The sequence below is a fragment of the Mastigoproctus giganteus genome, chromosome 4, assembly GCF_048544385.1.
Source record: "Mastigoproctus giganteus isolate SK-2022 chromosome 4, ASM4854438v1, whole genome shotgun sequence".
Classification (NCBI taxonomy): domain Eukaryota; kingdom Metazoa; phylum Arthropoda; class Arachnida; order Uropygi; family Thelyphonidae; genus Mastigoproctus; species Mastigoproctus giganteus.
Window position 1 is genome coordinate 68,305,544 of NC_143578.1, and position 25,008 is coordinate 68,330,551.

Genomic DNA, 25,008 nt, shown 5'->3' on the forward strand with positions numbered 1-25,008 from the left:
GAATTTGCAGATAAAGGAACCACTAGGTGGCAGTGATCACAGTGTACTGATGTGGGATTTACTTAAAGATATAATTACCATCAGGAGTAAATGGAAGGGTTTTTGCTTCCGTAAAGGTGACTACAGTGGTCTCAGACACTTTTTAAATTCTGTACAGTGGGACCAACTGATGATGTTAGTAACAGCAAATTCTAAGTGGGAAGCATTCATGGAATTAAATGTAGAAGCTATTTCATACTGATTAAGTTTAGATCTAAATGGATGTCAGATAAACTAATGAGACGTGTGGCAAAGAAGAAAAATGTATGGGATGCATATAAATTATCAGGAGACACAGAAGCCTATGGCAGATATAAGATAGTCTGTAATCAAGTCACAAAGGAGGTTAGGAAAGCAAAGGCAGATTACGAGAAATCTTTGGCAAAGGATGCTAAGAAAAACGGCAAGGACTTCTTTACTTATATAAATCATATATTAATTTACTTATATAAATCATAATTACAAAATCATATTTCTTAAATATGATTTTGTAACTATGGAGGAGTGGTAGTTGAAGTTAAACGTAAGAAAGGCCCCTGGGGCGGATGGGATCTATCCAGTTATATTAAAGGAGGCAGCAAAGGAAGTAAGCAAACCCTTAGCCACAATTATTATAGCATCCTTGGACTCAGGGGAAGTTCCACAGACTGGAGATTTGCAAATGTATCCAAAATTCACAAAGGAGGGATCTAAGGGTGACACGAGTAATTACAGGCCAGTTAGTTTAACTTCTGTTACGGGGAAAATAATGGAGTCACTGGTTAAAGATGTACTGCAGGATCATCTAGACAAGACTGCAGTAATAATTCAGACACAACATGGGTTTGTTAAGGGAAAGTCTTGTTTGACAAATTTGATTGGATACTATGATGTGGATACAAAGGAACTCGATGCAAAAAATAATTTTGTTATCATATACTTGGATTTCAGGAACGCTTTTAACACTGTTGTGCATGGAAGACTACTGAACAAATTGGAGGAGTATGGTATTAAGAGTAAGTTGCTACAATGGATAAAAGGGTGGTTGAATGCGAGAAGACAGAGATTGGTAATCAATGGACACTGCTCTTCGTGGACTAACGTTATTAGTGGAGTGCCCCAGGGTTCACTTTTGGGCTCACAGTTGTTTTGTATATTTATCAATGACATTGATGAAGGTATATCAGGCGTAATGTCGAAGTTTGCAGATGATACAAAGGTTGGCAGGGTTGTTAACGACAGTAATGAGAGTGTGCTGCTGCAATAGGATATACAAAATATGGGCAGATGGGCTGAGAAGTGGCAACTGAAGTTTAACATTGACAAATGCAAAGTATGCATATGAGTAGAAGTAATCCTAGGGAAATGTACCAACTGCATGGTACTACACTTAGGATGGTAGAAAATTAAAAAGATCTAGGAGTAATTGTGTAGTCAGATATGAAGTTTTTTTAATATGAGCAGACAGGTTGCCAAAGCAGGTCATGGGGTATTGTCAATGATATACAGGAATTTACAACGATATACAGAAATAGTAGGGAAAAGGAGGTGATTACCCCTTTGTATAACACAATGGTGAGGCCATGCCTTGAGTACTGCGTACAGGTCTGAGGGCCTCATTTTAGGAAGGATGTTGAGTTGCTTGGGCATGTACAGAGAAGGGCAACAAGATTGGTGAGTGGAACAAAGGGTTAGTGTTACCAAGAAAAGCTTTGACCTTTCTTGCAAATTGCAGTGGCTGGAGACTAGGCACTTGTGAGGTGATCTGATTGAGGTGTATAAGGCCTTGAATGGATTGAGCATGCTGAATTCTGATGGGATTCTTCCACTTGCTCAGATTACGAACCTGAAGATACGTAATCTGAGCAAGTGGAAGAATTCAAATTGAGGAAAGACAGTTGTAGAATAGATTGTGCAGAAATTTGCCTTTAGCCAGTGGGTGGTTAATTGCTGGAAAAACTTCCATCTGTCATTGTGGAAGGTGATAGCTTAAACAAATTCAAGGAGGAACTGGACAAAGTTTTAGAAGGAAGGGATGTGTGAAATTTTTTTATTTTTTTTGGCTGATGCTACATAAGCTCATATGCTTGCTTTCTTGCATCACATGCCTCCATTATTACTACAAGGGATTTCCAAAAAGTAAGGTAGCACATTTTTTCCCTTGATAGTGATTAATAATACGAAATTGAAATTCACATCAAGAAATAAGTGAACATGCACTACTCCACAAAGTCTCCAGTTTTATTGATACAATTGTCCCAATGATGGATCAGTTTATCAGTACCAGTACTGAAGAAGTCTGTGCCCACACACAGTAACCAACATCGCACTGCCTGATGAACTTCCTCATCCGTGGTGAAATGTTTTCCTGAAAGGTGTTTTTTCAGAGGGCCAAACAAATGGAAGTCTGAAGGTGCTAAGTCTGGACTGTAGGGGAATGTGACAGAGTTTCCCTATAATTATGGCGCAACCACTCACAAGTGGTGTGGGCATAGTGTGGAGTTGCGTTGTCGTGCAACAAAATCACGCCGCATGTCAGGAGTCTTGGTCATTTGCATCGATTGTTGGCTTTCAGTTTTTCCAACGTTGCACAGTAAAGGTGTGCATTGATTGTTCCTTCCTTCGGCAAGAAATCCACCAACAGAATGCCCTGGTGATCCCAGAACACTGTGGCCAAGACTTTTCAGACACTGGGAACAATTTTGAATTTTTTCCACAGAGGAGATTGTGGATGTTTCCAGGTCATGGAGTCTTGTTTGCTCTCCAGGATAAAGTGATGAACTCACGTTTCGTCTGCTGTGACTATACGAGCAAGAAAATCCTCTTCTTTGTGCTGTATCGCAACAGGTTCTCCAGACACATTCCCATGCATTTTGCTTTGCTCTCCTCTGACAATTGTCGGGCCACCCAGCGGCACCCCACCTTTTGAAAGCCAAGGACATCGTGAAAAATTTAGAGAATGGTTGACTTACTCACGTTCACTATTTGTGCAATTTCACACAGTTTCACTTGCCTGTTTTCAAGAATGATGCCCTTAGTGTGCAAAATGTTGTCTTCTTTCTTGCTTGATGAAGGCCTGCTCACCCGATGTCAATCTTCAATGTCAACACGGCCCGATTTAAATTCATTGCACCAAAAACACATCTGCTTCTTTGTCTTCACCTTTTCACCATACACAGCAACCAGTTCATGGTAAATGTCACTTGGTGAAGATCCATTTGTTCGCAAAAAGCGAATAACTTTACAAACACCTGTTTTGGACCACACTCGCATGGTAGCTGCCATTTTGCAACTGGAATCTGCTGTGAGGCGACAGTACTGCAACACTGCACTGATGTTCTTTTTGAATGTTGTTAATGGGACTATCTGTCCACCATGTTTCATCTCATTCCCTTTCACCATTATTAAGAAAAAATATGTGTTTCCTTACTTTTCGGAAATCCCTTGTACCACTACTACCTCCCCTGAATCTAAGCATGCTCTCATAATTATGGCCAACAGTTTGCTTATCTCTTTTAATATAAATGGATAGATCCCATGAGCCCAACATCCCTTGTGTGTGTACTTTTAGCTTCAGCAATTTCTCTTCCATTTTTCTCTCATTTATAACAAAATCACATGCAAATGTAGATGAAAAAAAAATTTGATTTAGTTTGTCAGCAACACGAACAGAGTCATCAATAGTTATGTAATCCATATCTAGTTGGCCAATGTGGTTTCTCCCTTTCCTTCTAGTGTTAATATAAGCAAAGAATTCTTTGCTACTTATCTTTGCATTCTTAGTCATGGACTTCTTATAGTCTGCTTTAGCATGCATATCATCATTATTCTCTTTTTTGGTGATTCCCTCCTACTTCTCTCTCTCAGGGTACTCAAATTTTTTTGGTTGGTGCAGTATAAGCCTCAGGCTTCCCTGCACGATATGGCTAATAATAATAATAATAACAAGAGGTACAAATGAAGCTAGAAAGATGGGCAAAGAAGACACTCCATGGCAGACACTACAATGATCTTCATCAAGATCACATAGATAAAATTGCTTCCAATGCATGGCTCATGAGCGGGACACTCTTCCCCGAGGCTGACGGATTCATGCTCGCCATCCAAGACCAGATAGTCAACACCAGGAACTATAGAAAATACATCACCAAGGAACCCACAGTGTCCGATGACACATGTCGATGATGCCACCTGGTCTCAGAAACGATCCAACACATCACTGCGGGATGCAAAGTGATCACCCAGACTGAGTACACTCATAGACATGACCAGGTAGCCAGGATAATACATCAGCAGACACTTGTACAGTGTCTGCTGATGTATTATCTGCAGACATTTGTCTGCAGATAATACATCAGCAAAAGTATGAACCCAGGCAGTACTAGAGACCTCAACCCACAAGCTGTACTGGGACCACACTATAGTAATGGATAGGACAATCCTGCACAACAGAATGGACATAACTCTTGTGGACAAGAAGGAAAAGGCTACTATCTGATTGACATAGCGGTACCCAACACTGGCAACCTGTAGAAAACCCACGGGGAAAAAAAAATAGGAAGTACATGAACCTAAGACAGGAGATCAAAGAGATGTGGCATATGCAACAAGTAACGACCATCCCGATCATCGTGTCAACCACAGGTATGGTGCCAAAGACCCTACATAACAGCCTAGCAGCAACAGGTCTCCCAGCGAACACCTACAAAGAACTCCAGAAAGTCACAATCCTGAACATTTGTAGGATAGTCAGAGAGTTCCTTGACCAAGAGTAACACCAACATAACAACAACCACCCTGTGTACTTGGTAGCAATACCCATCATGAGGTGGAACCCCCAATCAGGGAGAAATAATATAATAATAATAATAATAATAATAATAACCACTTAACCATTGTCCAGTGTCTTAACTACTGGGCGATGGCTCAGTGGTTAAGACACTGGACAAGCTCTCTTACCCTGGGAGACCGATATAATAATAAAAAAAAAAAACATCACGGAAGTTGCTCCATTGGACTTGCCTTCCCCAAGGTCAGAGTGACGAGGGAGGCCGATAGCAGCGCAATATGGTGTCAATTGTGAGAAATAAAAACGCTGGACAAAAGCTGAAGCTAATCAAGTCCACCTCCATAGATGCATGATGTCGCAGAGAAATATTAATCATACTGTATCAAGTGTGGCGTAGGATAAAGTCACTCGCGTTCAGGCGTTAGGAAGAGGGGTCGGTTCGAAAAATCAGAGACGGTCTCCCGAGGAAGACAGTGGAGTGAGTGGCGCTGTCCCCCATATGGCTACCACAAGAGAAGGGCAAGACCATCCAGTCCCACCAACTGGAAGTGCTTCCTACAAAACTGCACTAGTGACCACCCAGGAAGGAAGATACCAACGCATGAAGTGGCGCATCGAAATGAATACGTATATCATGCGAGCATACTATGAAATAACCAGGCTAGAGACTGATATGACAATGTACAGGTCGTGATTACATACCATGTGATTGGAACAGTTTCCAGATATTCAGGTCAGTGAACAGCGATTAGCAGACCAAAGAAGGACCACTGTCACGAAGAACCTAATAGCTCCTGCCATCTTGGAAAAAAACAAGCAGGATGTGAGCGATCAACTACAAACAACAAAGAATATGGTCAATATGGAACCAGAGGAGGAACAGCAAGAAGAAATACAACCCAAAGTACTGAAATGGAAAGAGACGAAGTCATGATATCCAGAATAGAAGACGAGTGGAAGAAGGCCCTAACAGAATTCGAAGGATTGGACCCCACAAGAATCCATGTGATACCTAAGCAGAGGCCAAATAAAATCAGACCACCTCAATCGGCAAATAATTCCACATTACCTTGACAACAATGGTGCAATGCTGGAGGGTATCCATACAACCATATTCTGTACTGCCATAGCAGTCACTAGGATTAATGGAAAAGAAATGAGAGACCAGCAGCAGAAGAACCGAAAACAGAAGAAACTACCAGCTTGGGAAAGAAGACTTCAGCAGAAGATAGAAGAATTAAGAGTCAAGATAGGTCAGTTGACCCAGTACTGACAGGGTAATAGAAGTAAGAAATTGATTGGAAAGATGAAGAGCATCCTCAAGAGAGACACCGTACACAGCAAACACGAGACCAGAAATCAGAAAATAGTAGAATACTTGGACATTGAAGCAGAACCTCCTTGCACTCAGCAAGAGAGCTCCCAGAGGAAAATAAACAAACCAAATCTTCGATGAGGACCAAAGAGCTTTCTACAGCAAACTGGGAGAAGACGAGAAAGCAGGAAACGGACCACCTGAGAAGAAGATGATCGAGGAGTTCTGGGGAAATATCTGACATTGAAGTAAGATATAACAGCTGAGCCCCATGGATAGAAGTAGAACGGAAGAAAATGAAGGATGTACAAGAAATGAGAGCGTGGAAGATTTGAGAAGAAGTAAAACAGTTGATCAGGTACCCACAACTGGTGAACCGAAAGAATTAATAACATCCACAACTACTGGTACAAGAAGCTCACTTGCACACACAAGCACCTAGCAGAGCAGTTCACTCGAATGATAAAGCACACCTGGACACAATCCTGAAGTTCTCACTGAAGGAGTCACAATTATCTGAAGCCTAAAGAAGAAGAAAAGAAACCTGGTGAAATACAGGCCAATCACCTGCCTCCCAACGATGTCAAGATCCTGACCAGCTGCATAACTAAGAAGATATCAGACCACTCAGAGAGTCAGAACATTTGACTATCAACAGGCTGAGACACAGAAAAATCTGTTCTCAGTGGGTGCCTAAGCTAAATTGCTCAGAATAATCACCTGAGAGGGCATATATTCAAATTGAGGAAAGACAGATGTAGGATAGATGTGCGGAAATTTTCCTTTAGCCGGTGGGTAGTTTGTTGGTGGAACAGACTTCCATCCCTTGTTGTGGAAGTTGATAGCCTAAATAAATTTAAGGCTCAGCTGGACAGGTATTTCGAACGAACGGAGGGGTGAAATGGGAGTGGTTTTTTTTTTTTTTTTTTGGCTGATGCTGCATAAGCTTGCTTTCTTGCATCATATGCCTCTACTAATGCTAATGATGGCTGAAGAACAGAAAGGATGTAAGGAGCAATTAACCATAGATGCCGCAGTTATGGAGCAAGCCTACAAGAAGCACTGCAACCTATACACGGCCTACATTGATTACCGCAAGGCCTTCGACTCCGTACCTCATAGCTGGCTAATAGAGACCCTGAAGATCTACAAGGTCAATCTGATTGTGACAAACTTCCTAGGAGCAACAATGGCGAAATGAAGTACCACCATTAAGGTCGAGAACATTACAACCAGACCAATCCCCATCAGAAGAGGAATCTTTCAGGGTGATGCTCTGAGTCCACTGTGGTTCTGTCTAGCACTCAACCCACTATCCACCATGCTTAATGGCAGCAAGTATGGATATAACCTAAAAGAAGGAAGAAAGAACCTGTACACCTTCACCCACTTGATGTACATGGATGACATCAAGCTCTACACGGCAACCGAGAAGCAACTCCAGTAACTACACCGGATCACCGAAGAATTCAGCAAGGACATGAGGATGGAATTTGGTCTAGACAAATGCAAGACCCACGCACTGCGTCAGGGAAAATTAGTCGGTCGAAACTACCAGCTGCTGACTGGTAAAGAGATCAAAGTATGACAGAAGGAGAGAGAGAGACCTACAAATACCTAGGGATGATGCAGGCTCAGCAGTTAGAGCACAAGGAAATCAAGAAGTACCCGACAGAAAAATATCATCAGAGACTCAGAAGCCTGCAGAAAGAAAAACTGAACAGAGGGAACACAGTTAAAGCCATAAACACCTATGCAGCTCCAGTACTGACATACTCCTTTGGGGTCATGGATTGGACTAACATCAAGCTAGAGGATATCATGCGAAAGACAAGGACAATGATGACCAAGAGCTGCCAACACCACCCGAAGTCAGCAGTGGAGAGACTAACAATAGCTCGGAAAGAGGGAGGAAGGTGCTTGATAGAGCAACAGAAAACAGTGATAGTTAACCTGAAGGATTACTTTGAGAACAACACAGCACCACTCCACCAGGCTGAAAGAAAGATAAGTGTCATACCCCACTCAACCTAAGCAAGGAGCCCCCTCCTACCCAGACGGCACAAGAAATTAAGCTAGAAAGATGGGCAAAGAAGACATTCCATGGCAGACACCACAATGGCTTCCATCAAGATCACATCGATAACATTGCTTCCAATGCATGGCTCACAAGCGGGGCGCTCTTCCTCGAGACTGAAGGATTCATGCTGGTCATCCAAGACCAACTAATCAACACCAGAAACTATAGAAAATACATCACAAAGGAGCCCGGAATGTCAGATAACACATGTCAATGATGCCACCTGGCTTCAGAAACAATACAACACAACACATCACTGTGGAGTGCAAGGTGATCACCCAGATTGAGTACACCCACAGACACGACTAGGTAGTCAGGACAATACATCAGAAGCTAGCGAGGAAATACCGGTTGACCAAAGAAAGTGTACCATACTACAAGAACAAACCCCAGGCAGTACTAGAGACCTCAACCCACAAGCTGTACTGGGACTGCGCTATAATAACGGATAAAACCATCCCGCACAACAGGCCGGACGTAACCTTTGTGGACAAGATGGAAAAGGCTATCTACCTGATTGACATAGCGGTGCCCAACACTAGCAATGTCCAAAAAACCCATGAGGAAAAAATTAGGAAGTACACGAACCTGAGAGACGAGGTCAAGGAGACGTGGCACATGCAAGAAGTAACGACCATCCCGATCATCGTGTCAACCACCGGTATGGTGAAAAAGACCCTGCATAGCAGCCTAGCAGCAATAGGTTTCCCAGAGAACATCTACAAAGAACTCCAGAAAGTTACAATCCCAAACACCTGTAGGATAGTCAGAGAATTCCTCGACCAACAGTAACACCAGACATTACAACCACCCTGTGTACTTGGTAGCAGTACCCATCATGGATTGGAAACCCCCAATCAGGGAGAAATAATATAAGAGCAACAATAATAATAATTCCATTAGTGACCAGACTGCAGAGTAGTTTGTACTAGCTATAGGATTCCAGGTCCTCTGCTAATTTATAATAATCTCATGCAGTTTCCTTCTCTGCCACTAGTCTCATCAATTCATCTGACATCCATTTAGGTCTAAACCTTGAACTATATCATTTGGTTTGAATAAAAAGCTTAGTAGCTTCTATGATTACTTCCCTGAGTGCCTCCCATTTAGAATTTGAAGTTGTTAACATCATCAGTTGATCCCACTGAAAAGAATTTATAAACTGTCTAAGACCAATGAATCACCTTTACAAAAGCAAAATCCCTACCCTTTACAGTAATTATATCTTTAAGTGTATCTCACATAAACATATTATGGGCACTGTCACCTAGTGATTCCTTTATTTGGATATTCTTACTGCATGATGAATCACTGCTGATAATCAGATCACTGCTTTCTCTTGTTGCCTTCTAACATGCTGCTATAATGTGGGTGCTCAACCTACAAGTTCCAGTCAATATCTGGAACATTAAAGTCCTGCATTATAAGACATTCCAATCTACTGGCCCACTCTACTTGTTGTGTAGTTGTTCATTATACTCATCACATTCATTAGGTCTATAGCAGACTCCTACTTTAATTTTGTTTTCCCAGTGCTTATGTCACAGTGCCTATGTAGCCAGGTGGGCAGGAGCAGCAGTGCGTAGCACATGCTTCTTGATTAGACCAGGGTTCAAGCCCTTGACCACCAAATACGGAGGATGCACAAAGGTCAGGGAATGACCACTGCATATCCCCAGAGCATTCCAATCTACTGGCCCACTCTACTTGTTGTGTAGTTGTTCATTATACTCATCACATTCATTAGGTCTATAGCAGACTCCTACTTTAATTTTGTTTTCCCAGTGCTTATGTCACAGTGCCTATGTAGCCAGGTGGGCAGGAGCAGCAGTGCGTAGCACATGCTTCTTGATTAGACCAGGGTTCAAGCCCTTGACCACCAAATACGGAGGATGCACAAAGGTCAGGGAATGACCACTGCATATCCCCAGAGCAATATGGCCTTAGTTGCTAATGCTCCTAAAAACCAAATAACAACAACAGCTTATGTCACACCAAACTGACTCAACATTGCACTGACCACCCATATCATCTTGGTGCACTGCCAGTACTATATGATATATGCACACCACTTTACTGATTGGCTTATATCATGGATGGTATACAACAATCAGTGTAGTGGTGTAAAAAGGGCACACTTACACATGGCAGGCTTGTCTTCATTAGCCACCATCTACAATATAAAAATAAACAAATAAATGTTCTTCCTGCATGTATTGTACTCACTGTATTCAGCATCACATATGTCTAAGTTACAACATGTTTCCAATATAACTTATAAGTCTACAGGCACCTCTGTAGCCAGGTGGGAAGGAGCAGCAGTGCGTAGCACACGCATCATGATTAGACCAGGGTTCGAGCCCGTCACCACCAAATACGGAGGATGTGGAAAGGTTAGGGAATGACCACCGCATATTCCTAGAGCAATATGGCCTTAGTTGCTAATGCTCCTAAAAACCAAATAACAAACAAACAAACAAACATCTAATCCTACATTTGTTGATTTAACCAGTGCTTTAAATTTGCTTACTATGCTCCTAGCATTAGTGTAGAATCAAGTATATATGCACGTTTTTGCTTTTAGTAACACAACCCATGTATTTGCTTGTCCCATAATGAACTCCCAGCAGGCTTTGGAATCTCCAGCACCTTACTTTTCAGGCAGTTGTATGTTCCTATAAAATCAGTGCAAAATTCATTGTCACCTCAGCTTGTGGCTGCTGTTTATATATTAGTCTGTGTATACCCCCCCCAATCCCCAAGGCTAGCAATTTTCCAACTCACCTGACACTGCCTCAACAGCATCAGCAAATATTCTTGCGCTCCTTCTATTTAAACATATTCTATCATTGTAAAAACATTCATTCCTGTTAGCAAGCACAGATCATGCAGAGAAAAATTCTACTCCTTAAGTAGAATTTTTAGCTCCTGTACAGTCTCTTCAGCACCGAATTGATTCTCATTATGTATCACCCCCACTTTGTGTATGGGCAGAATTTCAGACACTTTCAAATTTAATCCTAATTTTAAACTTTTTCTCAACATTTGCTTCTATTTGCTAGCAAATCCTCAGAATATCATTAGTACCAACATGACAACATCTTTTGGGTTCCTAAAATGATAGCTGTTCTACAGTCATCAACTTTAGCCTCTGTAGACATAATCTGGTCCTACTGCATTTATTCTTTTTTATATAATACACAATATGAACCAAAAAGGAAATACATATTATATATCTGCTTGCAAAAAACTATTTTCTGAATGAAAATATATTAACTCTAAACTAAATTCAAGAAGGACGTTACATGGTCCGCTACTAAGTAAGAAAGATTTAATAAAGACACTTTTCAATATTGAAATCTATCTTTGGGCTAGGATTTTCAGGTTCTATTAAATTATGTACAAATAAAAGTAAACAAAGGTTGATAATACATAACACAAATCCAATTCTATATTTAACACAGTTTTAAGTTAGAGTTACAGTTCTGAAATATCCTTAATCAGTAGCTAATCTAAAACTCTCTAACTATAGAATTAGGTTTATGTCATGTATTGTAAACCTTTGTTGCTTCTCTTTGCACATAATTTTATAGAACTTAAAATTCAAGCTCAAAAACAGATTTTGAGATTAAAATCTGAAATGGAGCCAATTTTATTGTTATACAATTGGTCTAATTGTACCAATTCTCTTTTGCACACCAATAAGCTAATTAGTAATAGTAATAGTATTAGCCATATAGTGCAAGGAAGCCACAGGCTTTAGCTGCACTGGCATAAAAACAAAAAAAACCAAGTAGATAAGAAAACAAAAATTATATGCTCACCTCCTCCCACAGGTAACTGACCTCTGACTGAACTGATCCAATTGACCTCTGAATTTATTCAAACTGTCAGCTACAAGCTGCCCTCAACTACCTGTGAGGGCAACTTATTGTAGCTATCAATGACTCACTGGCTAAAAGAAAACATCCTACAATCTAGTTTAAATCACAAGCACTGTAATTTCAATTTATGACCACTAGTTCTGAAATTCTTTATAACAGTGAGAATTCTACCTTCACTCATTTTACTAATCCCTCTCAGGACCTTGTAAACTTCAATCAGATCACCTCTGAGGTGCCTGGCTGCCAGGCTTTGTAGCCCACATAATTGGTTGTCCTTCTGTTGAACTCACCATTTGAGTTGCCCACCTTTGGACCCTTTCAAGAAGTTCAGTGTCTTTTTTCAGAGGTTTTCATACTTGAACACAGTATTCCAAATTGCCTTATATAGTGGGATTATGACTTCCCTATCTCCACAGGATAATGTTTGATAAGTCATCGATAAGACACTGTTTGCTTTCCTGGCTACCTTTTTACACTGTTTAGAAATCTTCATATCTGCCTGTATTGCAACTCCCAGGTCCCTTTCCTTCTCCATTGTTTTTAATTCAACCCCACCAAGTGTATAATTTATTTGTGGGTTACTAATCCCCAAGTGTAGGACCCTGCATTTAGCAACATTAAAACATAGATGTCACTTCTTAGACCATCTTTGAAGTCTGTTCAAGTTACCTAAAGGAGCACTGCTTGGCACTGATGATTAATGACTCTGCCAATCTTAACATCATCTGCAAATTTTGACATCACGCCTTCCATCCCTCTGTCAATGTCATTTATGAAAATGAGAAACAAGTGGTCCAAGAATGGATTCTTGAGGGACCCCACTCCTGACGTTACAGCAATCTGAAGAATATCCATTAATCACAATCCTCTGTCTCCTGTCCTGCAGCCATCCAGCAATCTATCTTAGAACCTTACCAGTAATCCCAACCTGTTCAAGCTTAAACAGTACCCTCTCATAAGGGACCAAGTCAAATGCTTTGCTAAAATCCAAATAAAATATGTCGAAACTATTCTCTAAATCCAGCTCATGAGTAACTGTAAAAATAGCCTACTAAGTTAGTTAAGCATAATTTACCTTTCACAAAGCCATGTTTTGTGTCATTCAGAATGCCATATCTATCTAAATGTCCCTGGATTGCACTCTTAATCATTGACTCTATAATTTTTCCTACCGCTAACCGATCAAACTAAACAGTTTGTAGTTACCAACTTCACTCTTAGAACTGCTTTTATGCATTGGCAATACACTGGCAGTTCTTCAATTCAAAGGAATCTCCCCCGAGTCCAAAGATGCCCTTAAAACTACAGGATATATGTCATCAACTCCAGGAGCCTTGCTCGCCTTTATGCTCAAAATGTTTTCTAACAAAAAATCATCTGTAATTACAACATCACTAATTTTGTATGGCTCTGCCTCACTCACACAGCCTCTTCTCAGCATGAAGAATCTTTCATGAGTAAAATATTTCATAAAACATTTCATATTGGAAAAGTGTATTAAGCCTTTCTTACTTAATAGTAATTCTCTTTTTACCTGTAAAAAGTCTTGTGCTGGATGAATAGCTATCAGTTCCCAGTTGCTTCCACCAGTAGTGCTGTACTGAAGCAAAACAGATTTGTCACTGTCAACTGATGACTGAAGGTTCACATGGCACTGTGGTGATCCATCTTCACTACCAATTTTTAAAACAAACATTAGCTTGCTGAAAGAGAAAATTTCATTTCATTATTTTTCAATCTTAAATCATAATTTTACAGGAACATGAAAGAAAATGTAAGTTACTATACCAGTACGTGGCATTGTATGCTTGACAACTATAAAAAAATTTATTTGAAACTAAATATGCCTCTCTGTGTTAATATTTGCAGTCAACTGTAGGGATGATGTTATGGTCTCTCCACTGATGGCAACAGAAGAAAATGTAACATTACCTTTCGCTCTAAAATCATAATTTTTTTATTAGGAAAATATTTTCCTTTTAATGAGAATTCTACATAGGAAATGCCTAATTCTTTAATTGTTTTCAGCTGTCATTCTTCAAAACTAATACAATTTTCTCTTATTATCATGAACCCTGAAATAACGTATTTCTTAGCAGATGGCAAAGCAAACATGATTCCTGTTTGATGACAGAGTATACAGTACCCATTTAGTATTTTGCCATATATATTTTTAAATATATTTTTTAAAAATTAAAAAAAGTAAAAAAAAATATTTAAAAAATAATAAAAAATAATAACAAATTAACTTAAATGTGAAAAATGTTTCTAAATAAGTTACAGGCAATGTTTCTGTATCATTTCCACGATCCCAAAGTTAAGAATTTAATTCTTAACAGAAAATTAAAATTACATGCATTATATTAAGAAGAAAATATATAGTTACACTGAAAATTTATCTATTTTAAAACTCTACTCTGAAATTATTTTTAAGCACAGCACAATTAATTTACCACAATAGCCAAGAGACAATTTTAAGACAAGCTACTTACATAACATACTTATGCACATTATCATACTATCAAGTTAGAAACTGGAATGTGAAGTGAAAACTGTGCCAAACTTTATCTGAAAAAAAGCTTAAGACTAAGGACATCACCTAAAAGCTGTTGAAGAGGAGTCTATTTGATAATATCTAGTCACTGAGAAAGAAACAGCCTATAACAATTCATTTTGCAAGCTACTACATTTGTGTGTGGTACCATATACTTGGTAACCATACAAAATTTATAACAACTTCTAAAATAATGCTCCTCTATGTTAATTTTTGGGGTCAGTTATCAGGGGAGATGCTGTAGTCACTTCAGTGATGGTGCTCAGGCATGTACTCTTTAGAAATGACTACAAGTGTTCACACAGTCTATCTAAAGTAATTAATATTGTTTTTATTTGAATAACATCACCCAATAGACAAATTTGTTGTCCATTAAAAATTCAAGGCACTGTTGTGGCCACTTTCGGAACTTACTGGTTATATTATCAGACAGCAGATAGTCCTGTTAGCAACCTTGTGCCAAGTGATGAATGGATGTTTTGAATCTAAATAAGCAGCCAAGTAGTAGATCTGAAGAAAACTTCCAATTGGAAATGTAACTTATGTGAATGTTAAAGCCTTATGGAAAGGCTGCATTATTTTATAAGTTGTTTCAAATATATAGCAATAACCTGAATTTGAAACAGACCCATTTTGTTAATTACATTATAATACTGGCCTCACGCAGTTTTTCTACAGGGAGTTTAACATCCAAGATATTGCTGAAAGTATAATTCTATCGATACTATTCTATTTATAGTAGTTTACATGAATATATATATATATTTATTCAGGCTAATTAAGTACCTGATATATGATTTCCCCAGGATGATTTTACAAACTGGCAGTGCAGGCCAAGGGTGATAATTTGTAAGGGTGCCAGATTTCAGACTGATAAAAAAAACAACACTAAACAGTCATTGGAAGAAGTGAAGAAAATGAAACTGAACAGAAGGAGAGAAAAATCTATTTAAAAACAGGCCTTGTCCTTTAGCAGGTTATTTATAAATGATTTGTTTTTATAGTCCCTGTTTTTCTCTTTCCTAAATGTGAAAATGATTGCATATACAAAACATTGTTATAGTCTGCTTGTATGATAGTCTGTAACTATTTCAGTTACATACTATCATACAAACAGTTATTTACACACTATCATGCAAAATTAATTCCTATGTAAATTATAAGAATATTATAAGGATTTTAGAATATAGGTAACAAAATCACTGATCAAATGAAATGGATGAAAGCAGAGTATATGGGAAATCACTAGAAAAGAACGTTAAGAATGGGGACAGGGAGTTCTACTCATATGTAAATACAGAAAAGAGAGTAAATCAGGTAGTCAAAGAAATGCAATCAGAGAATAATCCAGCTGAAGGCAAATGAGTGAAACAAGTACTTTAAATAATCTATACAACTGAAAGAACATTTCAACCAGAGGAAATCAGTTATCTCTGAGAGGTGTATATCAGAAAAACTACTGGTGCTAAGGGAAAGTAAGTTCCGAGGCAGATGGCATATATTCAGTTACAGTGAAAAAGATATAACAGGTTTGCATTGAGTGCAAACCAGTAGGAATGTTACTGAGATCATCACTAGATTCTAGGATGATATTCTTGGACTGGTGGAGTGCTAATGTCTCCCTAAGCCATAACTGAGATGCTAAAGAGGCGAGAAGCTAAAGCCAACATTGCAATGGAGGAATTAGAGGAACGCATATTCCTGAACCCTCCGGTACCAATCACCATGTGGTGCAGGTATGTAGACTATATTTTCACCATCATCCCCCGAGGTTCAGATGCGCCACTGTTAAAGTACTTCAACTCCCTATCACCATTCATACAGTTCACTTTTGAATTAGAAGCGAACGGGACACTTCCTTTCCTAGATGTTTTAGTGAGATGAGTGGGCTCTTGTCTGGAAACCTCAATATACTGGAAACCAACGTGCTGCAGGTCACGAACTACAGGTCAGACCATGCACCTTGTCATCTAAACAGCACAGCAAGTGCTCTACTCTCTTGAGCTTGGAGCCATTCCAGCTCAGAGGAAGCCAGGCACACTGAGGTTTCTAAAGTAAAAGTTGACCTCACTAATTGTGGATACCCAGCTCGTGTGTTAGACCCATGCTTACTACAAGCACAAGAACTTGCAACTCATCCGAGGCCCTCATCCCCTCGCGACAGTGACAGTGTACCTACTGCTTCTATTCCGTATTACCTGGGCGTCTCAGAGCAGATTTCTAAGATCCTGCGTGAGTACTGCATGAAATGCATACAACTTCCTGGCAGGAGTCTATGATCTCTAGTCTCAAGATTAAAAACGCTGATCACCTTCCTCTTATGCAGCGGTATTGTATACCAGATTACTTGCGACGATTGTGGCAGCTGCTATGTAGGGGAAAGCTCCAGATGTCTTCAAGACCATCTTGTGGAACATGACAGATCCATCCGCTTGAGTGACTCTGAACCCTTTGCAATCGCGGAACATTTTTGGTCAACTCATCATGGCCTCAACCCCAGGCACGATAGTGAGGTGATCGATCAATCTCCACACTACTATTGCCTGTGGTTAGAGTCCCTAAATATATCCAGCTGTCACAAAGTTTTAAATCGCAGTATAGGTACAAGACTCCACTCAATTTTGGAGTCAGTAGTGTTGAAACACAAAAAACACTGGCAGCAATCCCATATGCATGCCACACAACAACAACAATCGCCTGATCTGGCCTAGTGAATGACTGATCACTTGCGCTCATGTATGTGCTCTCCCAGTCATCTAATCACATACAGCATATTTAGTATGATTTATTCCATTTCTAACAATTTATGTCATGTTTGCATTTCTGTACGTACTTGCTGAAGAAGGAGTTCGTTACTCTGAAAGCTACTTGTCGTATTAAAACTTATTAAATTTAATTAATTACTGCTTCCACTGGCTCTGCTGTATTCTCTTCTTCTAAACCATGGAAACCAGTGCCACAGGCCCATTCTCTTTAAAGAGGTGATGGATAACTATACATCAATGACTTTGACTTCTTTGATGGACAAGATTATGGAGTCTGGGGATAATAATATAATATGGCACTATCCTGATGGACTGACATGACTGATTACAAGATGAAGTTATAAAACAATTGGATGCAAGAAATGATGACATTTTATGTTTAGACTTTTTATATGGTTTACATCTAGAACTGGAAATAATATAATTGAAGTGAAGTGAAGTGAAGTGAAATTAACTTAATACTAAAAGTTCACTTCTTTGTATCCTTTAAGAATTATGGTACTAAATACTTAGCTGAAGAGGAGGACTGCATAAATAGATGTTGGTATTTTAAAAAATTAATAGCAGATAGTAGAGATGGAACTAAAGAAAAACACCCAATAAAAGTGTTATATTCACAGTGGAAAACAGAAAAAGGATTTAAATTATTTACTTTCTCTTTCCTTATATACAATGAACAGTACTTACCTTGCTAGTGATGCATCAATTTCTTTTGTAATAGCATGGCGTATGCCACACCCTCCAAAATAAAGATGTTTACCATGTCCATGAGGAGCTAAAGGACTACACTCTGTGCCAATTCTTCCTCCTAATACTATTTGCCACAAATCATCATTAATGATAGTTTCAAACCCATCTAGAAATGTGGATGGCAAAAGACTACCTCCAAAGGCAGTTTTGGAAGGTAAACAGTCCACACCTATTAATATGAAATATAATTATTAATGCAAACAATTCTAATGAACAAAATTATTTGTTTTCTTCTTTTAAAATTTGCCTTAATTTTTAGAAAAAGGTTTATGAATTATAAGGCTTTTTTCTGATCAGTATAAGTTAAACATAAGCTCTGTGCATGCACAAGCCTTGCAGCAACTATAAGTTTGTTCTCCATGGTGATTAGTTAAAATAAATAAGACAACATTAGCTTATTTTAATTCTTAAACATGTAAATAGTATATCTGAAAGTTATTTAAGCAAAATGTATCTGGATTATAGATATTCTACTTTATTAAGATAAAGAGATGTGTGATATCCACTTAGCAATTATTTATTTAATTCATCATTAGAGTACAGGCAAAATTTGGATTCCACACCACAGATTTCCAATCACTGACAGCTAATATGGGCTAAAAAGCACAAAGACAGCCCAGTCTTTGTGCTTTTTAGCCCATATTAGCTGGGTTTTTTTATGCACAGTGAGTACATTGGCCGTATTTTTTAGGAGAATCTATTCCAGTTATGCAATTCTCCTGACATTGTATTCTATCAGACATTGGCTAATGAGATTATTAACTGTTTTCAGCAGTTCTCAACTTGTTTGGCATTATTTTTCATGTACTAGATGCAATATTCATTGCTAATAATGATCACTTAGTACAGACTTTCAACTCCAATTCTGACACAGATTTCTGGTCGATTTTGACTCATCATTCCTTAAAAAACCCTTAATACTATTCTTTCTAAAACACCAGCAAATTCAGCTACTACTTCTTTAATAGGATGCGATTTAGACCTCTAAATGTTCTTTTTTTGTCACTCACTAACTTTTTTCTGCACCTCATTTTCTGTGATGGAAACTCTTGCAGCTTTATTTACAGTTGGTATACCTGAAAGCCAACAAGTATAAGAAGATACATATGTTCAATCTTCAATATATTATATACCCATAGCTATCAACTTTTGACTTTCAGAAAGCTGGTGATCAGGCAATTATTTTTATGAAACTCCATAATACTTAGTACCACATGTGGTTTGATGGTTAGGACAGAAGGTACTTGTTGACATTAGACTTAAATTTCTGTAGATTGTAATTTTCAGGAAATACATGTGAAGGAAGCATGTTCCAGAAAACAGAAAATGAAAGGATGAGTGCGGAAAAAGAAAAGTTGGTTCTGTGAGTTTGAAGTGAGAGAGTAAATGGATGCTGACTGTTTCTGACATATGTTCAGACTGGTTTGGAAGAGAGAGAAGGGGTGGGGGAGAATTCTAGATTGCCAATTCCCATCTATGGGAAAGTATCTGTAGAAAAGGCAGCAGAAAAAGAGTGTGTTGAGAGAGAGAGAGAGAGAGAGAGAGAGTAGTTGTTTAGGTGAAAGATAATATTGAGAGCAAAAGAGAAAACCGTATTTTTTTAGATACAGAGGAAACAATATTTGTGATGTGCTTATTCTAAGTGAGATTAGATGTCAGGGTAATCCCTAACAGAGATATGTTTTTTTTTTTTTTTTTTTATGTAAACCCCAAACACGAGAGGTATTAGAACCTATAGTACTTAGCACCGTGCTTGGGTTGGAGTTTGAGAAGACGAAAGAAGATATTTGTTGACATTGGACTTGAACTTCTGTAGATTGTAATTTTCAGGAAATATGTATGAAGGAAGGTTGTTCCAGAAAATGGCAGTTGAATGAATAAACGAGGAAGAAGAAAAGTTGGTTCTGTGAGTTTGAAGTTGGACAGTAAATGGATGTTGTCTGGTGGCGGCACGTGTTTGGACTGTTTGGAAAGAGAGAGCGGGAATTATAGAAGCCAATTCAGAAGAACAGTGCCCATGGAAGTATCTGTAGAAGAGGCATGCAGCAGAAACAGTACATCTATGAGACAGCGAGTGGAGAGACTCTGTTAGAGATGAATCATTAATTAACCTAACTGCCCTCTTCTGAATGGAATCAAGAAGCCTGAGAGAAGTTTTGGGGGCACCACCCCAGATGTGGGAACAATACTGCATGGCAAGGCGGATTTGCGATTTATAGAGTGAGCAGCTGTTTGGAAGAAAAGTAACGCCGAGAGCGAAAGAGAAAACCAAGTTTTTTAGATGCAGAGGAAGCAATATTTGTAATGTGCTTGTGCCAAGAGAGATTAGAAGTCAGGGTAATCCCCAAAAGAGAGATATTTTGCCTAGAAATCGGAGTGTCACTAAAGATAAGCATAGGAGCAGAAGAATCCTTTTGCGAGATATAAGACAAGACTGAGTTTTAGAAGGGTCGAAATTAACTAAGTTGTCTTTGCCCCACTGCAGAATTACCTGAAGATTGACATTTAAGGAATTGGTAGCAGATTTTCGAGAAGTTGAAGCTGATTGAGCAGGGCAAGGTTTCTCAAAATGGAAAGTGGAATGCAATGTGCTATCATCCGCAAAACTATGGATAGGATTTCCAGTCAATGGAAGAAGGTCTTTAATATACAAGAGGAAAAGAGTGGGGGAAAGAACTGAACCTTGGGGGACACCGGCATTAGTTAGAAGACAGAGAGCCATCTACCCTCACCCTCAGTGACTGCGATCGTCAAAATCCTTCTGATATCCTTTTGAAGGAAGACCACAGGAGGCATTGAATGGAGAATGTTGGGAATGGTGAGAGGTGTTTTACCAAGATCATTAATACATGAGTTGGAAGAAAAATGGGATGCTTAGCAGGTCAGCTTTATTCTTGGCTGAAGTGACAACAGAACCATCAGGTTTGGACAGAGGTGGGAGCAGAGATGGGCAAAATTTGCGGCCAATAGCTTTGGCAAGAGACCAGAACGCTCAGCTACCATTAGGGCAAGAAGCAAGTTTTCTACTCTTAGCCTGTTCAAACTCTAGTTTGGACTGATTAATAACTGCTTTACAATTGTTGCGAGCTTTGGTGTAGGCAGAAAATGAAACTGAAGAATTAGAAACAAGCCAATTACGATATGCAACATTCTTCTCTTGAACAGCCTTTGCACATTTATTGGAAAACCAAGGTTTAGATAAAGGAAGAGAATTTAAAGTGGAGTGTGGGATAAAGGATTCCATTCTTGCAAGAATAATTTCAAGAATAACACGATCTGAGCAAACGTTGACATCAGAAGTTTTGAAACAGTAATCCGACCAAGGAAAAGAAGAAAAGAAGTCTTGCAGGTCATCCAATTTTGCATTCTTGTAATGCGAAACGACACGAGGTTGGGAATAGCCATGAGATAAAGATTCCATTGGAGAAGACAATCACCAAGTTGTGATCTGAAGTGCCTAAAGGACCTCTCACTTCGACCGTGTACTTAGAAGGGTTGTTTGCGAGAAAAATATCAAGCATATTGGCTGCATGATTGGGATTGTCCGGTATTCTTGTAGATAAATGAACAATATGTGAAAGGTCATTAGTAATTGCAAAAGCCTCAGCATCTCGACCAGCTGGGTCGGTGTGACTAGAAAACGGAAGCCAGCTGGAGTTGTGAACATTAAAATCACCAAGGAAAATTACCTCACTGTTAGGAAAGTTGGACTGCAGAAAGTCAAGTTGCAAAGAGAGGAAGTCAAGAGCTCCAAGTGATTAGTGGCGTTGGGAGAACAGTAGAGACAACAGATGAATTTGACACAATGAGGCAGAGAGATTTTAAGCCAGAGAAGATCAAAGAAAGGAGATTTCAAATTGCCAAGTTTCTGACAGAGAATATCAGAACGGACATATGCACAAGTATCACCGTTGAGGCGAAAGGAATCATACAGCGAATAATTTGGGCATCTGAGATGAGCAGTAGTTGAATCAACCGATAACTGAGATTCTGTCAGAAAAAGTACATGGGGTTTGGCAGACTGCAAGTGGAAATGGACATCATTGAGATTAGAATTGAGACCATGTATATTTGTGAAATGAATTAGGAAGTGCTTGGGAGGTTTAAATATTTTCACAGATAAGCTTGTTCTATTAGTTTGACAATTCATTATGTATTCAATAGTAAGAAAAAGTGGGTGGGACATGCTGTATGAAGTAATGAAATTTTTGGATATGGCGTACACATGGTAAGAATATACCCAGATCCTTGACATAACGTGGCCTCGACAATGCTCCCTGCATACACACTACTCAGACTCCCTCCAGTCACTATCTGGCAGAGTAGAGGTAGTAAGATTATACACTAGCTGATCCGGAAGCTTCCTAGAGAGTTACCAATAGGTTCTGTCTAGTGTACTAACTAGCGGCCGCCTGTGAACACCGTTTTAGAGCTGTACCCTCGAAATGTAAGGAATATTGGATCTCGCCACGATGTTCACCATAACCTCAAAAGTCATCAATCATACTGCATGATGGAAGAGATAGGGAAGGGTTGACCGGACCTTAGCTCTAGAGACTAAACATGGGTTCCACCACTTCAAGCCTCCAATAAGCAAAGTGGTGGTATTGCACCTGTTGATGAGAGTCATCTACCACCTAGTGCTGCCTGGTAACATAGAGGGGTGGCGTTCCTCCATGTGGTATGGGCACCACACCTCGACCCCTGCTTACGTTGGTTCACATCTGGGTGGTCACCCACCACTATGTACTTGGGGTTATACCCAGGATTACTAACAGTCCCACTATCGTGAAGGTGCAAGCAGAGGATTTGGATGTCACAGACCGTCCGGACTTCGCCAAAATTGGGTCCACTTGACTTGAGTGTCACCCGAATATCAGTTCCATCAGTGTTTTAGACTCCCAGGTAGCAAGTACAGCTTGTCTGGTATATCTGAGAGAATGTCTGTGGCAACCTCAAGGACCAATGGACTCAAGGGCTATGTGATCCTGTCTAGAGATCTGAGCATCATTGAAGACAAAGCATAGGACCAGCGGGCTCCTTTTTGCAAGATATAAGATAGGACTGAATTTTAGAAGGATTTTTTGTAATTAACTATAGGATTTTTTGTAATTAACTAAGTTAAATTTTCTCCACTGGAGAATTACCTGGAGATCATTTAAGAAATTGGGTAGATATTCAAGAAGAAGAAGCTGTTTGTGCAGGGCAAGGTTTCTCAAATGGAAGGAAGAATATAATGTATGTGCTATAATCTGAAAAACTATAGACAGGATTTTCAGTCTGCAGAAGAAAGTCATTAATATATAAGAGGAAAAGAGTGTGAGAAAAAATGAACTTTGGAAAACACCAGCATTAGTGTTAAAGTTAGAAGACAAAAAGCCATCAACTATTACCTGCAGTGAGTAGTCAGAGAAATAACTGGATACCCAATTGCAAAAAAAGAGTCAGTTATCCATAAGATGGAAGCTTGTTTCGAAGACCTTAGTACCAAACATGATCAAAAGCTTTAGAAATCTTAAGGGCAACTGCTTGAGTTTCACCAAACTTTTCTATTGAATTTGTCCATAGATGGATATCACCAGTAGATTGACACTGATGGAATCCATACTAATTGTTGATAGAATGGAAAGTTATAAGATAGTTTTGGAGTTGCAGTTAACGGACTTCTCTATTACTCTGGAAAGAGTAGAGATAAGTGCAATGGGCCGAAAATTAGACTGGAGGGAATTATAACCTTTTTTAGGAACTGGCTGGATATAAGCAAATTTTCAAGCATGAGGAAAAACACCAGTGGAATAAGAAAGTGTAAAACGGTGACACAGAACAGGATACAGGTTTTGAGAATAAGTAGAGAAATGCAATCAGGACCTGGTGTTTCTTGATCAAAATTGTTCACAATTCTACTGACATCCTTTTGATGAGAGACCACAGGAGGCACTGAGTGGAATGCACTGGGAATGGTAAGAAGTGACTTATTAAGATTGTCAATACAAATGTTAGAAGAAAAGTAGGATGCTTAGGAAGCAATAGAACCATCAGGTTTTAACGGTGGTGGAAGTATAGATGGGCAAACATTGCGGCCAATAAATTTGACAAGAGACCAGATTGCTTGACTACCCTTTGGACAAGAAGCAAGTTTTCTACTCTTAGCTTGTTTGAAATCTATTTTGGACTGATTAATAATTGTTTTATGCTTCTTGTGTACATAGGTAGAAAATAAACCTGGAGATTTGGATAAAAGCCAATTGTAATTTGCAACATTCTTGTCTTGAACAGCCTTAGTTTATTTATTGGGAAACCAAGGTTTAGACAAAGTTTGAGATTTTAAGGTGGAGTGTGGAATAAAGGATTTCATCCCTACAAGAATAATTTCATTAACATGATCTATCAGGAAACTGTAAGCAGGATGAAAAGAGTAGACTTTTGGATCAAAACAGGCAAAAAAAAAACAAAAAAAAATGAAGATGAAAACAGCAAGGAGGGAGTACAGCATTTGTAAAGTCAACACTGCACTAGAAATTAAATTTCACTGACAAAATACACATTTTATGTTTCCTTGGTTTTAATGTACATAATTTATATTTTAATGTAAATAGTATTTATGTTTTTAGTACACAATTTGCTTTTTTAAATTCTGGTCTGAGTAAAATAGAATTATGATGCATAAACATGTAACATACCTTCAAAACATATTAAACATACAAGATGTGTTTCTTCACATACAGTCACAATGTGGAATATTATATGGCAGTACCTGCTTTGATATCAATTAAATGTTGTATGCTTTACCTGAGTTTGGTGTCAATCATGAAGAGACTTTTTGCTCTCACTGAAAACTGAATGCCAAGTGCTC

The 25,008-nt window shown here is 38.9% G+C and overlaps 1 protein-coding gene across 2 annotated transcripts in view; it reads right to left on the reverse strand.

Annotated features, from left to right (window-relative positions):
* The window catches only part of LOC150086817 (reelin-like), a 1,004,591-nt gene that overhangs the window by 59,675 nt on the left and 919,908 nt on the right, over positions 1-25,008 (reverse strand). For both annotated transcript variants that reach the window (XM_090372773.1, XM_090372772.1), the window contains 2 exons: positions 18,093-18,324; positions 13,621-13,789 (listed from right to left, as the gene is read on the reverse strand). In XM_090372773.1, the coding sequence (XP_090228899.1) occupies positions 13,621-13,789; positions 18,093-18,324 (401 nt within the window). The remainder of the gene's footprint in view (positions 1-13,620; positions 13,790-18,092; positions 18,325-25,008) is intronic.